Source organism: Trachypithecus francoisi, unplaced genomic scaffold (genome assembly GCF_009764315.1).
Source record: "Trachypithecus francoisi isolate TF-2019V2 unplaced genomic scaffold, Tfra_2.0 Lachesis_group16, whole genome shotgun sequence".
Taxonomy (NCBI): Eukaryota; Metazoa; Chordata; class Mammalia; order Primates; family Cercopithecidae; genus Trachypithecus; species Trachypithecus francoisi.
Genome location: NW_022681461.1, coordinates 38844351 through 38858681, shown reverse-complemented (window position 1 = coordinate 38858681; position 14331 = coordinate 38844351). Strand labels below are relative to the sequence as shown.

At 35.4% G+C, this 14331-nt stretch overlaps 1 protein-coding gene across 1 annotated transcript; it reads right to left on the bottom strand.

The window, feature by feature from the left end:
* Positions 1-2306: 2306 nt before the first annotated feature.
* Positions 2307-4476, bottom strand: LOC117099238 (myosin light polypeptide 6-like). Its single transcript, XM_033238703.1, has 2 exons — positions 4431-4476; positions 2307-2898 (listed from the first exon to the last, which is right to left on the bottom strand). Exons 1-2 carry the CDS (start codon positions 4474-4476, stop codon positions 2483-2485), a joined length of 462 nt encoding a protein of 153 aa, XP_033094594.1. The 3' UTR covers positions 2307-2482.
* Positions 4477-14331: the final 9855 nt, after the last annotated feature.

Sequence of the window (14331 nt, the reverse complement as noted above, 5' to 3'; positions counted from 1 at the left end):
TTAAATGAAATGATTTTGTTTAATTAAAATGTATTGAATTTAGCAAAGAATACTTTCACATACCCATAACTGTGCACAAATAACAGAGTAACACTGTGTTTCGTGTTAACTTTCGTTGATGTCTATGCATCAAATGGAAAACTCTTTCCTGTTGTCCCCAAACCACAAGGCTTCTTAAAGTCCCCCTATACTCCCAACTCTTCTAACTCAATGATACTTTAAAGTATTTACACCTCTCAGTTAATGAGTTCAGCTAAAGAGATGAAAAGTCAATTCTCTGTAACAAGATCTTGGAACAGAATCTGAAACCACTGAATATAATAGTATGTAAGAGCACCTTGAGAAGGTATGAGTTAGAACTTTCGCATAAGAGCTTATTTTAGGGTTTGATGTGCATTGTTTCAACTTCATTTAATAAGTAATCGTCTTATAATTATAATTTTAATCAGCATCTTACTCTTAACCTGACTTAAAAAAAAAAACAGGTCACAGTTATAGGAGTTAGAATCTACAGACTCTTATAGAGCTCTAGGCTAATTCCATAAGTTACAATGATAAACCAAAGTCACGGGAGGTCAAATAACCTCAAGTCAAATCATGTAGAAGGAAACCCAGATCTAACTCCTCATCCCTTGTTTTTTTCACCTCACACATTGCAAAGTAGAAACTATGTAATGGTTGAAATGTGTCACACAAGAGTGACACACCAACTGTTCTCTCAGTAGGAATCATCTTGAGTCCAATAACCCATATCTGTGTTAGTTCCTTAAATGATAATCAAAACATACTCATTAAATCTGTGAATGGCCTTGGCTGTATGTGCAAAATACTTCTATCTCAAAATGCCAGGTTTCTTGCTCCTTCTTCTATTTTTCTCCCAGTTTTCTATTGACTGGCTGTGTAGGGCATTTTAAAAATGCAATAAGCAAGCAGTTAAAACAAGTTAATTTTCTTGGCTGCTCAATGGATTTGACCAAAGTGCTTTTGCAATAATATATCATTAATAGTGTTAAAATCACAAGTAATAAACAGACTGACTAAATAGTGAGGAGGCAACAACAGGAATGTGTAGAGAGTAGCTGGAAGAAACTAAAAACTAGCTTAAAAGAACTGTTTCAGCGTAGGAAAAAAATCACAGAGGCCTACGGGTGGCAGGAGACATTCGATGTGTATTAGCGATATTATTGTTATTTTCCTTAGTCTTATGGCAATAATTTAAGGCTGTTGTCAACTTTAAATCTGTTTTCAGATGTGCTAATAGAATATTTTAAACAATGAAAACATTGCTAAGAACATGGAATTCACCAGCGAATAGTGATGGATATCATAAAATACAAACATCTTTATCCCTCTCAGTGGTGGGTATTGCCCGTACAAAACACTAAAATAATTATTCTGTTCCTAGACAAAATCCAGTTTTGATGCTATTGTTCTTATAAAGAATCAGAATTGACGAGGATATTTGAGAAATAAAAATGTTTGCTTCTAAGATTTTATGTTCATGGAACTTGGGGAGACAGCATAGATCACTAAAAAGAGTGCAGATATTAAAATTTTCTAGACCTGGTTTCAAATCTTGGCTGGCTACAACACTGAAACAGTTGTGTAACCTGGGCTAAGTTACCCAGCCTGGCTGAAAATAAAGTTCTTTAATTTCAAAATGAGAAAAAAAAATAGTAACAGCTTCTTAGGCTCCTTATGAGGATTAAATGACATAATATGTGCAGAGCACGACAAAGAGCCTTTGACAAAGTCAGTACCAAAAATTTGATGGTTATTGTTTTTTTCTTAAACACATTACATGTAATTGTTTATTAAGAATCTAATAATTAAGACTCTTTGGTATATGTCAAATGTTTTGTAGTTTAAAGGTCTTGTAATTTAACTTCTTAATATCATTGAGAAGAAACCTTAGCTTGTGTGTGTGTTTGTGTGTGTGTTGCGCACGCGCTGGGGGAGAGGAAGGAAGGAAGGAAAGAAAGAAGGAAGGAAGAAAAACCAGTGATGAAAACTAATATTTATACAGTACTTAAAAAATATGCCCAACACTCTTCTAAGTGCTTTACATACATTAACTCCTATATTCCTAATGAGAAACTTAGGACACAAGACCTAGTATCACCCTCATCTTAAAGATGAGGATACTGAGGTTTTGGCCGGGCGCGGTGGCTCAAGCCTGTAATCCCAGCACTTTGGGAGGCCGAGACGGGCGGATCACGAGGTCAGGAGATCGAGACCATCCTGGCTAACACGGTGAAACCCTGTCTCTACTAAAAAATACAAAAAAAACTAGCCGGGCCTTTTCCTTTTTTTTTTTTTTTTTTTCCCAGAGAGCAAGTTTATTTGGTGAATGCTGACGGCAAACATCATCCAAGAGAGACAAGATGGGAAAGGTGCTGAGACAAGAGAGCCTAGGGAAACTTCAGGCTAGATACAAAATTCACACAGGGAAAGGCACGGAGTCGGGAGACTGGGAGGGTCCTCAGCCATTCAGCACCATGCGGACGAGCTCTTCATAGTTGATACAACCATTGCTGTCCTCATGCCCTGCCACCAGCATCTCTACTTCTTCCTCTGTCATCTTCTCACCCAGTGTGACAAGAACATGCCGGATTTCAGCACCCATGACGGTGCCATTTCCTTCCTTGTCAAACACCCGAAGTCCTTCGACATAATCCTCATAGGTGCCCTGGTCCTTGTTCTTGGCCACTGTCTGCAGCATGGGCAGAAAGTGCTCAAAGTCCAGCACCTTCACATTCATCTCATCACTCTTGGGGTTCCCCAGGACCTTGAGCAAAAAAAAAAAAAAAAAAGAATATGGAAAATATACAAGAATGAATTTGTTTCTGATACTTTTTATTTGAATGTAAAAAATTAATGATGAAATTTTGATGAAGGCTCATGGATCTAATTGTCATCATTTAAATATCTTATTAAATACATCTTGAAGTTAGAAAATACACATTTTGAAAGAGAAAAAACTCAGTAATTCTGATGGTTAATTTTATGTGCCAATTTAAACGGGCTAAGGATGCTCAGATAGCTCGGAAAACATTTCTGGGTGTGTCTGTGTTTCTGGAAAAGATTAGAATTTGAACTGGTAGACTGGTGAAAAAAGAACACCCTCACCAATGTGGGTGGGTATTATCCAATCTGATCCCTTCCCTCTCCCTCCGATTCTCAGGCCTTCAAAATAAAATTATACCACAGGTTTAAAAAAAAAAAAAAAAAAAAAAAAAAAAAAAAAAAAAAAACTAGCCGGGCGAGGTGGCGGGCGCCTGTAGTCCCAGCTACTCGGGAGGCTAAGGCAGGAGAATGGCGTAAACCCGGAAGGCGGAGCTTGCAGTGAGCTGAGATCCGGCCACTGCACTCCAGTCCGGGAGACAGAGCGAGACTCCGTCTCAAAAAAAAAAAAGATGAGGATACTGAGATTTTAAAAAAGGTAATATCGCTGAAGTCTCAGAGCCAATAAATAGCTAGGCTATGTTTGAGTTGACACAGTTGAGCTTCAGAGTCTGTATGATTAAATACTAGGCAATACAGATCTTTATAAGTAAATATGAAAAGAGACACAGATGGGTCTGTATGTGTGTCTTACATACGACTGTGGAGAAAAATGCCAGAATGTACTCCAACACAAACGTACACACACACTCACACGCATGTGTTGCTTGATATTTGCAAGGACAAAAAATAATGCTCATTAAGCAAACATTATTAAGGAGCTATGTTTATCTTTATTCTCAACTTCCAAAGAGAGGAAGAAAAATAAGAAATTTCAGAACAATAAAAATAATAATTAAGGAATAGGAAAACAGAACCTATGAGAAATGATTTTGTAAAGGCTAGTTTCTATTGAAGAGACAAAATATCAAAAAAGGAAACAAAATTAACTGCTTGTGCATATTGAAACTAAAAATACATTTGTGCCAGAGAGCAAAATTAGTAAGTTCACGGAAAAAAAAAAAAAAATAGTTGCCTTTATTTCCTGGACAAAGAAAAAGGAGATGTTTAGGAAAATGTACCCCAGCCTTCAAATGCTTTCCAAGGAAAGGAACAATAAAATCCTACAGCATGTGGCAAGTCATTTGTATGAAAGTAATAATCCAAGTCCATTAAAATAAATTCCAGAAACATTTGCAAGCGTTTTCAAGCAAAAAAGTGGTAAGAGATGTTTTAAATATGATTCAAAAGAAGCCAGGAAGGAGAAAAATGGAACTAGTTTATAATAAAGTTCAAAAAGTTTTGTTTTTTGATGAAAACAAGAAAAGGAGTAGGCATTAAAATAAATAAATTATTTAAATATTTCATGGCAAATTAAGAAATTTTCAAATCCCAAAGCATCCTTGAAATGAACAAGTTAAATTTTGAAACAAAATGTGGAACACACATTGATTCTCAATACTGTTATACATATGGATGAAACTCACCTGTTATATATATTTTTAATACCCAATTCTTGAGTTTCAGATTCATTTTGGAGAGTTAGAGCCAGTAAGTTATTTGTGGAGATAATTCTCTATGGGTCTTTTGCATTTCTACATATCTAGTGATCTGAGATGCTGGCTCTCTTTTCCAGACTTTTCAAGGTTGTGAGGAGCCTTGGAGGATAGAAATTGTTTGTTTCTCTGGAGCAAAGAGCAAGTATTTTACTGTTCAGTAAAATAATGAAAACATTTTCTGCTGGGGCAAAGGTTAGAAAGGCTCATTATAAAAGATTTGTGCTCCCTTAGCTTAGGACACAAATCTACTGAGTGATAATCACCTATCTAGGCCCTTCTGCATCACCCCATGGGATGTGAGTTTAGGAGGAATCAATGCAAATAGGCTGAAGCTCATGCTGCTTGCTCTGCTGAGAGTAATAAAGCCCTTGTATCTGAACCAGGAGTTTCATATCTTCTGTCAGCATACATGAAACCATGGTAGGCTAACTTATTAGTTGCAAGTAGGGTAAAATCTCAGACATGACATATATTTTTAACTGTTTGCTGTTGAAAATTTTAAACATTTATAAAAATCATCAGAAGAGTATAATGAATTCTTTCTGAGGCCATCACCCACGCCAACAATAATCAACTCATGAACAGTCTGTTATATTTATAGTCCTGTCTCATTTTCAACCATCCCCTACAATATAGTAGTGTTTTGAGGCAAATTCCAGACATCATATCATTTGATACACAAATATTTCAGTAGATATCTCTAAAATTTAAAAAATACGTCACAATACCATTAATACACCCAATATTAATTAATGATAATTCTTTAATACACCAAAATACTGGTCCATCTCTAATTTTCAATTACCTTATAATGTCTTTAACAAATTACTTGTATCTGAATCCAGATGAAGTCAACACAGTGAGACTGATTGATATTTCCCTCTTCTGATCTCTAGGTTCTGCCTCTAATTTTTCTTTCTTATTCTTTGCAATTTTTTTACTGAGGAAACACAGGTGTTCAACCCACAGTCTCAATTTTGTTCATTGCTTAACAATAGTGTCTTTTAATATATATTTCAATCATCTCTGTTTTCTACAAATGACTAATTAGGAATAGAGGCTTAGTAAGATTCAGATCTTTTTTTCCCCCTTGAAACTATATCATTGGTGGGAGTATATTCTTTCAAGAGTTATATTGTCCCTTTCTTCTTTGTAGTTTGAGACCATTGATGCTTAACTTTTAGATTCATTAATTCATTAGGGTCTATCTACATACTAATGATATTCCAATTTTATTATATCTTCTTTATTTATTTCTACATAGAGAAACTTTCCCTAAATACTAATTGGTTCATTTAAGACATGTAGGATAAATGCTTGGTATGTTCCCCTTATTTTCTATTCTTGAGAATAATTTTAAAGATTATTAAATTAATTTAGTTTGATAAATATGTAAATATTGACATAGTTACAAAGTAAACTCCACAAAGCAAAATGCCAAATAAAGGGAACATATCAAACATTTATCTTATCCCCTCCATATGAATTAAAATGTGAAAATAAGTCTTAACTTTCATTTTTTTCTTTTGTATCCTATACCCTCACCTCTCCCTAGAAATAACTTTTAAAAACCAGATTTATGGTTTGTCCTCCAAGGTGTTTTTTAAAAACATATAATCAGATATATATGAATAGTCATACCACATTTTTTCTTAGAAAAACGATGGCATGCAATGTATTTGTCTCTTCCTTTTTCACTAAAAGATATGCTATGAAGATTTCTCATAGAAGTATGTAGAGACATTTCTCATTCCTTTTTGTAGTTATGGTTCTCTATTATATGGAAGCACCATAATTTATTCAACCAACCTCTCATTGATGGAAATTTGAGTTGTTTCAACTCTTTTACTATGACAGATAGTCTTGCAATTAACAGCTTTGAGCAAATATTGTTAAGTATTTTTGTGAGCATATTTTTGCAATATTTTACTGGAATTAGCATTTCTAGGTCAAAGGGTAAATGCACATTTAATGTGGCTAGATGTTGCCAAATTATCCTCTGTAGTAATTGCACTATTTTTCATACCTACCAGCAATGTAAGAGAGAGCAGGTTCCTCTACAAAGTTGATTTTTACAAAGCTCAACCGGCATTGTATGTTGTCAGAGTTTGGGGGTTTTGTCAATCTAATAGCTTTAGTTTATATTTTTATTTGGCATTTTTTTTCTTTGAACTGTTTCCCTAGTTCATTTGTCTATCATATGGTTGATTTTTTTTCTATTTTTAGAAGCTCTTTGTATTTTAGAGAAGAGCAGTTCATTTACTAACATCTCTCAAAGTAGCATCTGCACACCTGACTTCTATGTATAATTTAATGCTCCTATCTATGTCCGACTCTCTACTCCATGTCTCCATGTGGTTGTCTGTTAAACATCTAATATTTACGAGTTCAAAATGAAACTACTGCTTTCTCGCCACACACTGACTCTTCCCTCCTAGATTCCCCCTATTCAGTTACAGCAAGTCCATCATTCTAGGTTTTTCAGACCAAAAAGCTTAAGAGTCAACCTTGACTTCTTGGTTTTTCAGTCACCACACGAACTCCATCAGCAATTTTTACTGGCTTTACTTTCAAAATAAATCCAGAATCTTCTCCTCAAATCCATTACTTCAACTCTGATTTGAACCCCTATTATTTTCCACCTGGATTATTACAATAGCTTTGTATTATCAGGGTTCTCTAGAGGGACAGAACTAATAGGATAGACATATATATGAAAGGGAGTTTATTAAGGAGTATTGACTCACACGATCACAGGTGAAGTCCCACTGGAGGCCATCTGCAGCCTGAGGAGAAAGGAAGCCAGTCTGAATCCCAAAACCTCAAAAGTAGGGAAGCCAACAGTGCAGCCTTCAGTCTGTGGCCCAAGGCCCAAGAGCCAATGGAAAACCACTGGTGTAAGTCCAAAAGTCCAAGAGCTAAAGAACTTGGAGTTTGATGTTCAAGGGCAGAAAATATCCAACACAAAAGACAGATGAAGGCCAGAAGACTCAGCAGGTCTGCTCTTTCCAACTTCTTCTGTCTGCTTTATATTAGCCACACTGACTGACAACTGATTAGATGGTGCCCACCCAGATTGACGGTGAGTCTGCCTCTCCTAGTCCACTGACTCACATGTTCGTCTCTTTTGGCAGTACCCTCACAGACACACCCAAGAACAATACTTTGCACCCTTCAATCCGATCAAGTTGACACTCAATATTAACCATCACAACCCTCATAGCTGATTTCTCTTGCCTCACCCAACTCTCACCCCAGTATAGTTTTCACATAATTGCCAGTGTGTTCTTTAAAAAACGTGTTACATCATGTCATGTCTTTACGTACAACCCTCCAATGTTCCTCCTCTTGTAAAACTGAACGTCTTTTGAATGGTCTATAAAGCTGTATGTCATCTCCCACCACCCTCCATCATTACTTCTCTGGCCTCAGCTTCTACTCCCTTCCCTATCACTCACTCAGTCCCAGCAACGCTGGTCACCTTGTTCTTTGAGCAAACTCATCTTGTTCTAGGCACAAGGCTTCTAATTTGCCAACCTCTAGAATGCTCTAAAAGCTATCTATAATACTCTTCCCCTAAATATCTCCATAACCCACTTACTCATTTTCTTCTCTGTGCTTATAATGGCAACAGTTATGTCACTTAAGCTTTCTCTTAAAACCCAAGATAAAATAACCCCACCCTCTGCCACACTCACTAGCCCCCTGTATCATGCTCTCCTCTTCAAGACACTTAATGACAAACTGAAATAATGATTTGTTAATTGTGTTATTGCATCCTTCTTCCACTTGAGGCTAACCATGAGGGGGTGACATTATTAAGTTCACTGCTGCATATACAATCTTCTAGGGCAGTACCTGGAACAAAGTAGGCTTTCTACATATTTTTATAAATGGGTAAATGAGTAAAAGAATGAATAAATAGTTATACTGTGTTGACTTGGCAATTACAGCAGACAGAAATATCTGAGTACTAGCAAAATAATAAAAACTAAAAGCCACAAAAAAGGTACAAAATATATGCTTACTGCTAAGAAAACTTTGCTCAATGTCATTTTAGATAATGCAAAGAAAGAAGAATCTCTTAATGATGCTTCGTTTTTCAAGTTTCTATTGGAAAATGTTTTGAATTTTGGCATAGTTTTATGGTTTCTTTCGGATCTATATTATTATTATTATCTAGAAGTAATTGAGCATGAAACCTAAGTAACGCATTACCATGTGTTTATAATTAACACGATCATGCTCCCTGACCATCAAGAATATGAAGTGGAAGCCAATGCGTAGTTAAATGTGAACTGGTGAAGTACTTAGTTCATATTTACAGTATTAAATGATTACAAAAAGACACTGGTTTAAGTTGTCTGAATTAAATGTGTTTACTTACTGTTTCAACATGAATACAAAACTTGATTGGAATTCACTTGAAAACAACAAGGATTCTTCCTACCTGCTGTTTCTTAGTTAAGAAAAGATTCAAATTCAAGAAGATTTTTTTAAAATAAATGATTTATTATTTCACTGGTTCTAAATTACTGTAAGCAAAGCATCAGATTAGTAATGTGTTTAATATGAGTTATTAAATTCCCATTAGATTAAATTGCCACCCCTAGAGATCCGCAAAGCTTCTATGAATTAATTTGCATTCTTCAATAGTCACACATTTCACCTTTTCTTTAATGCCACAGATACTTGAGGAAATATATCCTAACTCCAAGAACAGTAAGTCATCTTATGAGCTCTGAAATTCTTAGTTCTGCATATTGTTTTGTGATAATAATAATAATGTGAGACATTTACAAATAGTTCTGATAGGTTTCGTTTGGTCATTTTTAACATACAATATAATATTAGCACAATTTCCAGTAAATCTATGTCAGAAGCCATTTTCACTAGGCTGTACCAGAGCAAAATCTATTCACTATTTATGTTCTTTGCAGTTACATTTAACTGGACCATCAATTTAAAACCATCATTGAATTGACTGGTTTAATATTTATTTTAAATATCTTATATAAATACAATCTAAACATATTATCTGTGAGTCTTCCAAAATTAAGGCAGAGTCATACAGAGCACTCTGTAGTTGGAAGCCAAGGACTCGTGAGTGTTTCCTTTAAAAGTTGAAAACACTGTAATGCTCAGAGGCTGGGGAACTCTGTAAAGTGTCTGAGCTAGGCTTTATCCAAACGTGAGTGGATTAAACTAGCTGACTTGGTCTCCTTAATAGTAGATTAACATCATCCATTAATTTATGAACTTGATTTTGTGATGATAAGTAAGAAAACTCCAGGGAAAAAAAATTAGTAACTTTATATAAAGAGACCTGTTTGCAGTGAGAAATGTAGTCACTGGAAGCATCAGACATATTTGCTAATGAAACAAGACCCGTGCATATTTACTAACTACATTTCTGCAAAGCAGATTTACTGACTCAATTCCCCAAAGCTAAAGAGAGTATCAGGCTGGATTAGAAATCAGAAGTCCCTATTCTTGAACTCACATGATGAATTCACATCTGTTCCCTGGTGCACAGCATTAATTTTAGCAGTAATGCAGCCAGTATTAGTCTAAATTGACCCAGAAAGGCAGTGGATCACTCAGAGCAAAATTCTCAGTGTTCCCAATTTAATCTGATCCCCAAATCAGATATATTGTCCCTATCTTTACCTAAACTATAAATGTTAAGAGTACAGTGAGCAGAAAAAGCCAGTCTATGGCTTGATTTTCTTTCTCCAATTATTCTTATACTCTACTGCCAAATTAACGTTCCTATAACACCTCTCTAAAATAGCCATTTTCTACATAAGAATTTCATATTTCCCAGGACCTTCTTCTTTGCTATAAAGCATGTATTGTTTGTCTGAGTCCATAAACTACCTGCTTGCTGCATCAGAAACTGCAAAAACACATAAAGAAGAAAATCAAAATTGCCTGTAATCCAATTTAGACTTTTTGGGAAATATGACTGTGGCAGAGATGGAGAGAATGGATCAAGGGGAGGAAAATCTTGGGAATAGGAAAAATGGTAGGATGGCTTCCAGAAAAGATGCAATAAGAACCTGAACTGTAACAGTGGGACTGGGAGAAGATTAAAATGATACCTGAGGGACTGAGTTAACGACTTATAGATGGAGAGGAAGAAGTGATTTTAAATTTTCTAATTTGAGAGAATTGATAGATGATGATGTGAAAAACAGACTGAGATTCCTACGGGATGTGTGGTAAAGCATAATGAAAATATACAATTCAATGGGTAAGGTTTTTAAATGGAGTAAAGTCCAAGCTCTACTATATGCCAGTTTTGTGGCCCTGACTGCATGACCTAGGCTTTCTAAATTTCATATAAAAGGGGGAAAACTATATCTTATTGTGCGTGTGTGTGTGTGTGTGTCTGATGGAGTCTCGCTCTTGCCACTCAGGCTGGAGTGTAATGGTGCAACCTCGGCTCACTGCAACCTCCACCTCCCAGGTTCAAGTGATTCTCCTGCCTCAGCCTCCCAATTAGCTGAGTGACTTTTCAGAATTTGTTCTCAAGTTTAAACTTGTATCTAAAATATTGTTTCCAGGTTAACATGGCAAATAGGCAGCTGAGAATAGATGTTTAGAGCTCAAGAAACGGATAAAGATGGGTGATGGGAGAATCAATGGTGATAACAAAGGTGATGTATAAGGAGTGTATGAGGCTGTTCAGACATTGTTGGAAGAGAACATGTCTAAGGACACTAACCTAAAGAAACAACAACATTTAAGAGGGGGGTTAAAGCACAGTTAGAAAAGGACTCTTAAGTAAATGAAATAAGAAAGCCAAGCTTCAAAGTTCAAGAGCAAAGTGACTATAATGTCCCCATGTGTGCAGTTGTGTTCAGTGCTAACTGAGCATGTCCTCAGGTTATATGTGCAGCAGTTCGGAAGATCATTTGATAGGAGCATATTTTCTCAATAAAAATGTCATTCATACTGCTAATTCACAATTGCAAGACAGAAGTTTCAAGGCAACAACTAATGATATACCACTACACCCCTAATCCCCAAACTAGAGAAGATTCTGATAAAAGGGTTAGGAGACTGTCGATCAAACTTGCATCTGATGTAATGTGGCCTCTTCAACATCTGGGTCTAATAACTTGTGACAGTTTTCTTTGGGACATTTTGAAAATGAAAAATTTTCAACCCAACCATAGTAGAATACTGGAAAACAGCTGTTAGGGACAGCTTTAATGTCTCCTAGTTAATAAGAAAAATGTCTAGAAGAAAATTAAAATGTTTTAAACATACCAGGATATTAAAGAGAAGTATTCAGTACATTTTTAACCATCTTGCATAGGGACTTTGGGTTAATCTGTAGAACGGTAAGAGTGCAATAGATCTGACAATAAGATTTGTGTTACAATAGAGTGCAAATGTAGTAGAATGAAGAGATTCATTAATCATTGTTACTACTACTGACAAACTGTCTAGGCTTTACAAACACTGGACTTGACTCAGTCATATTCTCCACCTCTGCATGTGCTACCTAACACACTGTCCAAAGTCCATCCAAATGGCATCTTCTCCATCAAGCCTTTTCTTATCTTCCAGTTGAAACAAGCACTTCTTGCACTGAATACCACTAAAAGTTTGTGTACATCTTTATTAGTGTATTCAACACTCTCTACTCTTTTTAAAACAATTATTAGTGTTTCATTTCCTAAATGCTTCTTGAGGGTAATGATCACACTTCACTTTGGGCTTTTTGCTATGCTCCACGGCTTCCAGTTTTAGGCTTTCTGCATGGTAAACATTTGGCAACTATCATTAAAATAAGTTAATGACTATGCTATGATTATCACACCAAAATTAGTCCTTCATCCCAAATAATCACTTTATTTGAATTACTCAGAATTATTTTGTATAGATTTTGCAATCAACAAAACATTATTTTTACCTTTTAAATGCATTGTGAATATCATAAGATATTTGTTAATTATTTTTATCAGTAAGATATTTAAAAATTAAGTGACTTAGAAAAGTTTGATATTTGAGCCTGGTCCTAATCCTGTAATAGGAAATCAATGTTATTTTTTTAATCACCAAGTCTATAATGTCATACTCTATTCCCTAGTATCTGTACTATCCTATCCTATCCTATTGCCTTATTAAAGACATACTAGTTAATATTTACATTGTTCTTAGGAAGACTGATCAAAATAAACTTGGTATTAACAGAATTATTGATTTAAACGTTGCTGCACTCACCTTTGCCAAATGTTAGTTGTCTAAATAAACATTCCCTGATTTTCTTCAATCGAGAAAAGTAGGAAAGACCTTGCCACCAAAATGCAAACACAAGAGTTTATTTATATTTCTGAACTTCCTGTTTCCTTCCACTTAAGTCAGTATTGTTTTTTAATGCTGCCTGTTTCCAACATTTATTTTAGTTTTCTTCTTGCTCCTGACATGTGTATGGCAGTTTCCGGCAATTTTGTATGTTGCTTACAAAAAAAGAAGAAAGCTTTTCTGAAGATGTCAGTGTTTGTAGTCAAATAAACCACTTTTCATGATAAGATTTTCTGTATATTTATTCAGAGGTGTCTATTCTTTTCCCTTATGACTTGATAATAGTCCTGCTATTCTAACCCTTCAGTAAAACCGTGTTTGGAACAATTTAAGATATTTGCAGCATACACTGTGCTTCATATAAGAAGAGATTAGCTTTTTAATAATAGCTTCTTTTGAATTAGGAAAGGATTTCTACAATAGAGAGGAAAACCACATGGGGAAATGTAATCAATGATGGTTTTGTGTAAGCTTTAATAATTTCTTTGTTCTAAAGGTTTTTGCAGTTTTTGGTTAGAAGGATAAAGGAACTCCCCCACCATATTTATTCACTGCAAAAGCATTGGTGATTATCCAGGGTATTTCTTGATACCTCTTAAGGAATCAATTTTTAGCAGATCTCTGCCAACCAGGGAATCTTCCATAAGGATTTACAATTATTTTGCTGAGTGGCGTAATGAAAAAATTAATCAACTCTGCAACCAGACAGTCTTGGTTGGAATGCTGTGTTACCTTAGGCAAATTGCTTCATTCTCTGAGTGTTGGGTCCTTTATCTATAAAGTGAGAGGGTTGTAGGATTAAATAAGATGACATGTGTAAAATATCAACAAAATGTATTGCTCATAGGTGAAGCCAACAAGTGTAACCTCTCTTCACTCATAGAAATTTAATACCTACATGATTCAGATAAAGAAGAGAGAAGAATTTTCCTGAAGTGCTCTTTGTAGAAATGTAAGAATATATTAGAAATAAAACAGATCACATTCAAACTGGGTTAAATGATAGGGATGTGTTTCGTCTTGTATAACAAAAAGTCTACAGGCCAGAAAGACTCTCATTGTAGGATATCAGGGTTTTTGCTCAAATTTTCTGATTTCTGCTTTCTAAACTCCTCTTAATGGTTTTGTTTCGTTTTGTTTTCATTTGTTTGCCAAGCTGACTTGCTCATGGTCACCAAATGGCTCCCAGTAGGAGCAGACACAACTTATTTCCTTGCTAACAGACAGCAGGGGTCAACACTAGCCCTCAGCCATGCCCTAACTGGTCTGCCCCTTTGATTTGATTTGATTAACATGTCAGATCTTGTGCCCACCACTGGACCAATAACAACTTTATGTAAGTAAATAGGCATTGCCAATTTACAATCAGAAACCAAGTTTCAAAGATTTGCTAAACCACACTGCTAGGAAGTAGGAGAGCTAGAATCAGAAAGCAAATTCTCTAATGCCAAGTCCATTAATCAGAGCAGGGCCATTCTTTTCTATAAATAAGATTTCAACTATACATATG

Bases quoted from the DNA above. Each gene is read 5' to 3' on its own strand.
- LOC117099238 (XM_033238703.1), bottom strand. From the start codon at position 4,476: ATGAATCTGAAACTCAAGAATTGGGTATTAAAAATATATATAACAG. The intron at 2,899-4,430 runs GTGAGTTTCATC...TAGATCCATGAG, and splicing joins ATTAAAAATATATATAACAG to CCTTCATCAAAATTTCATCA.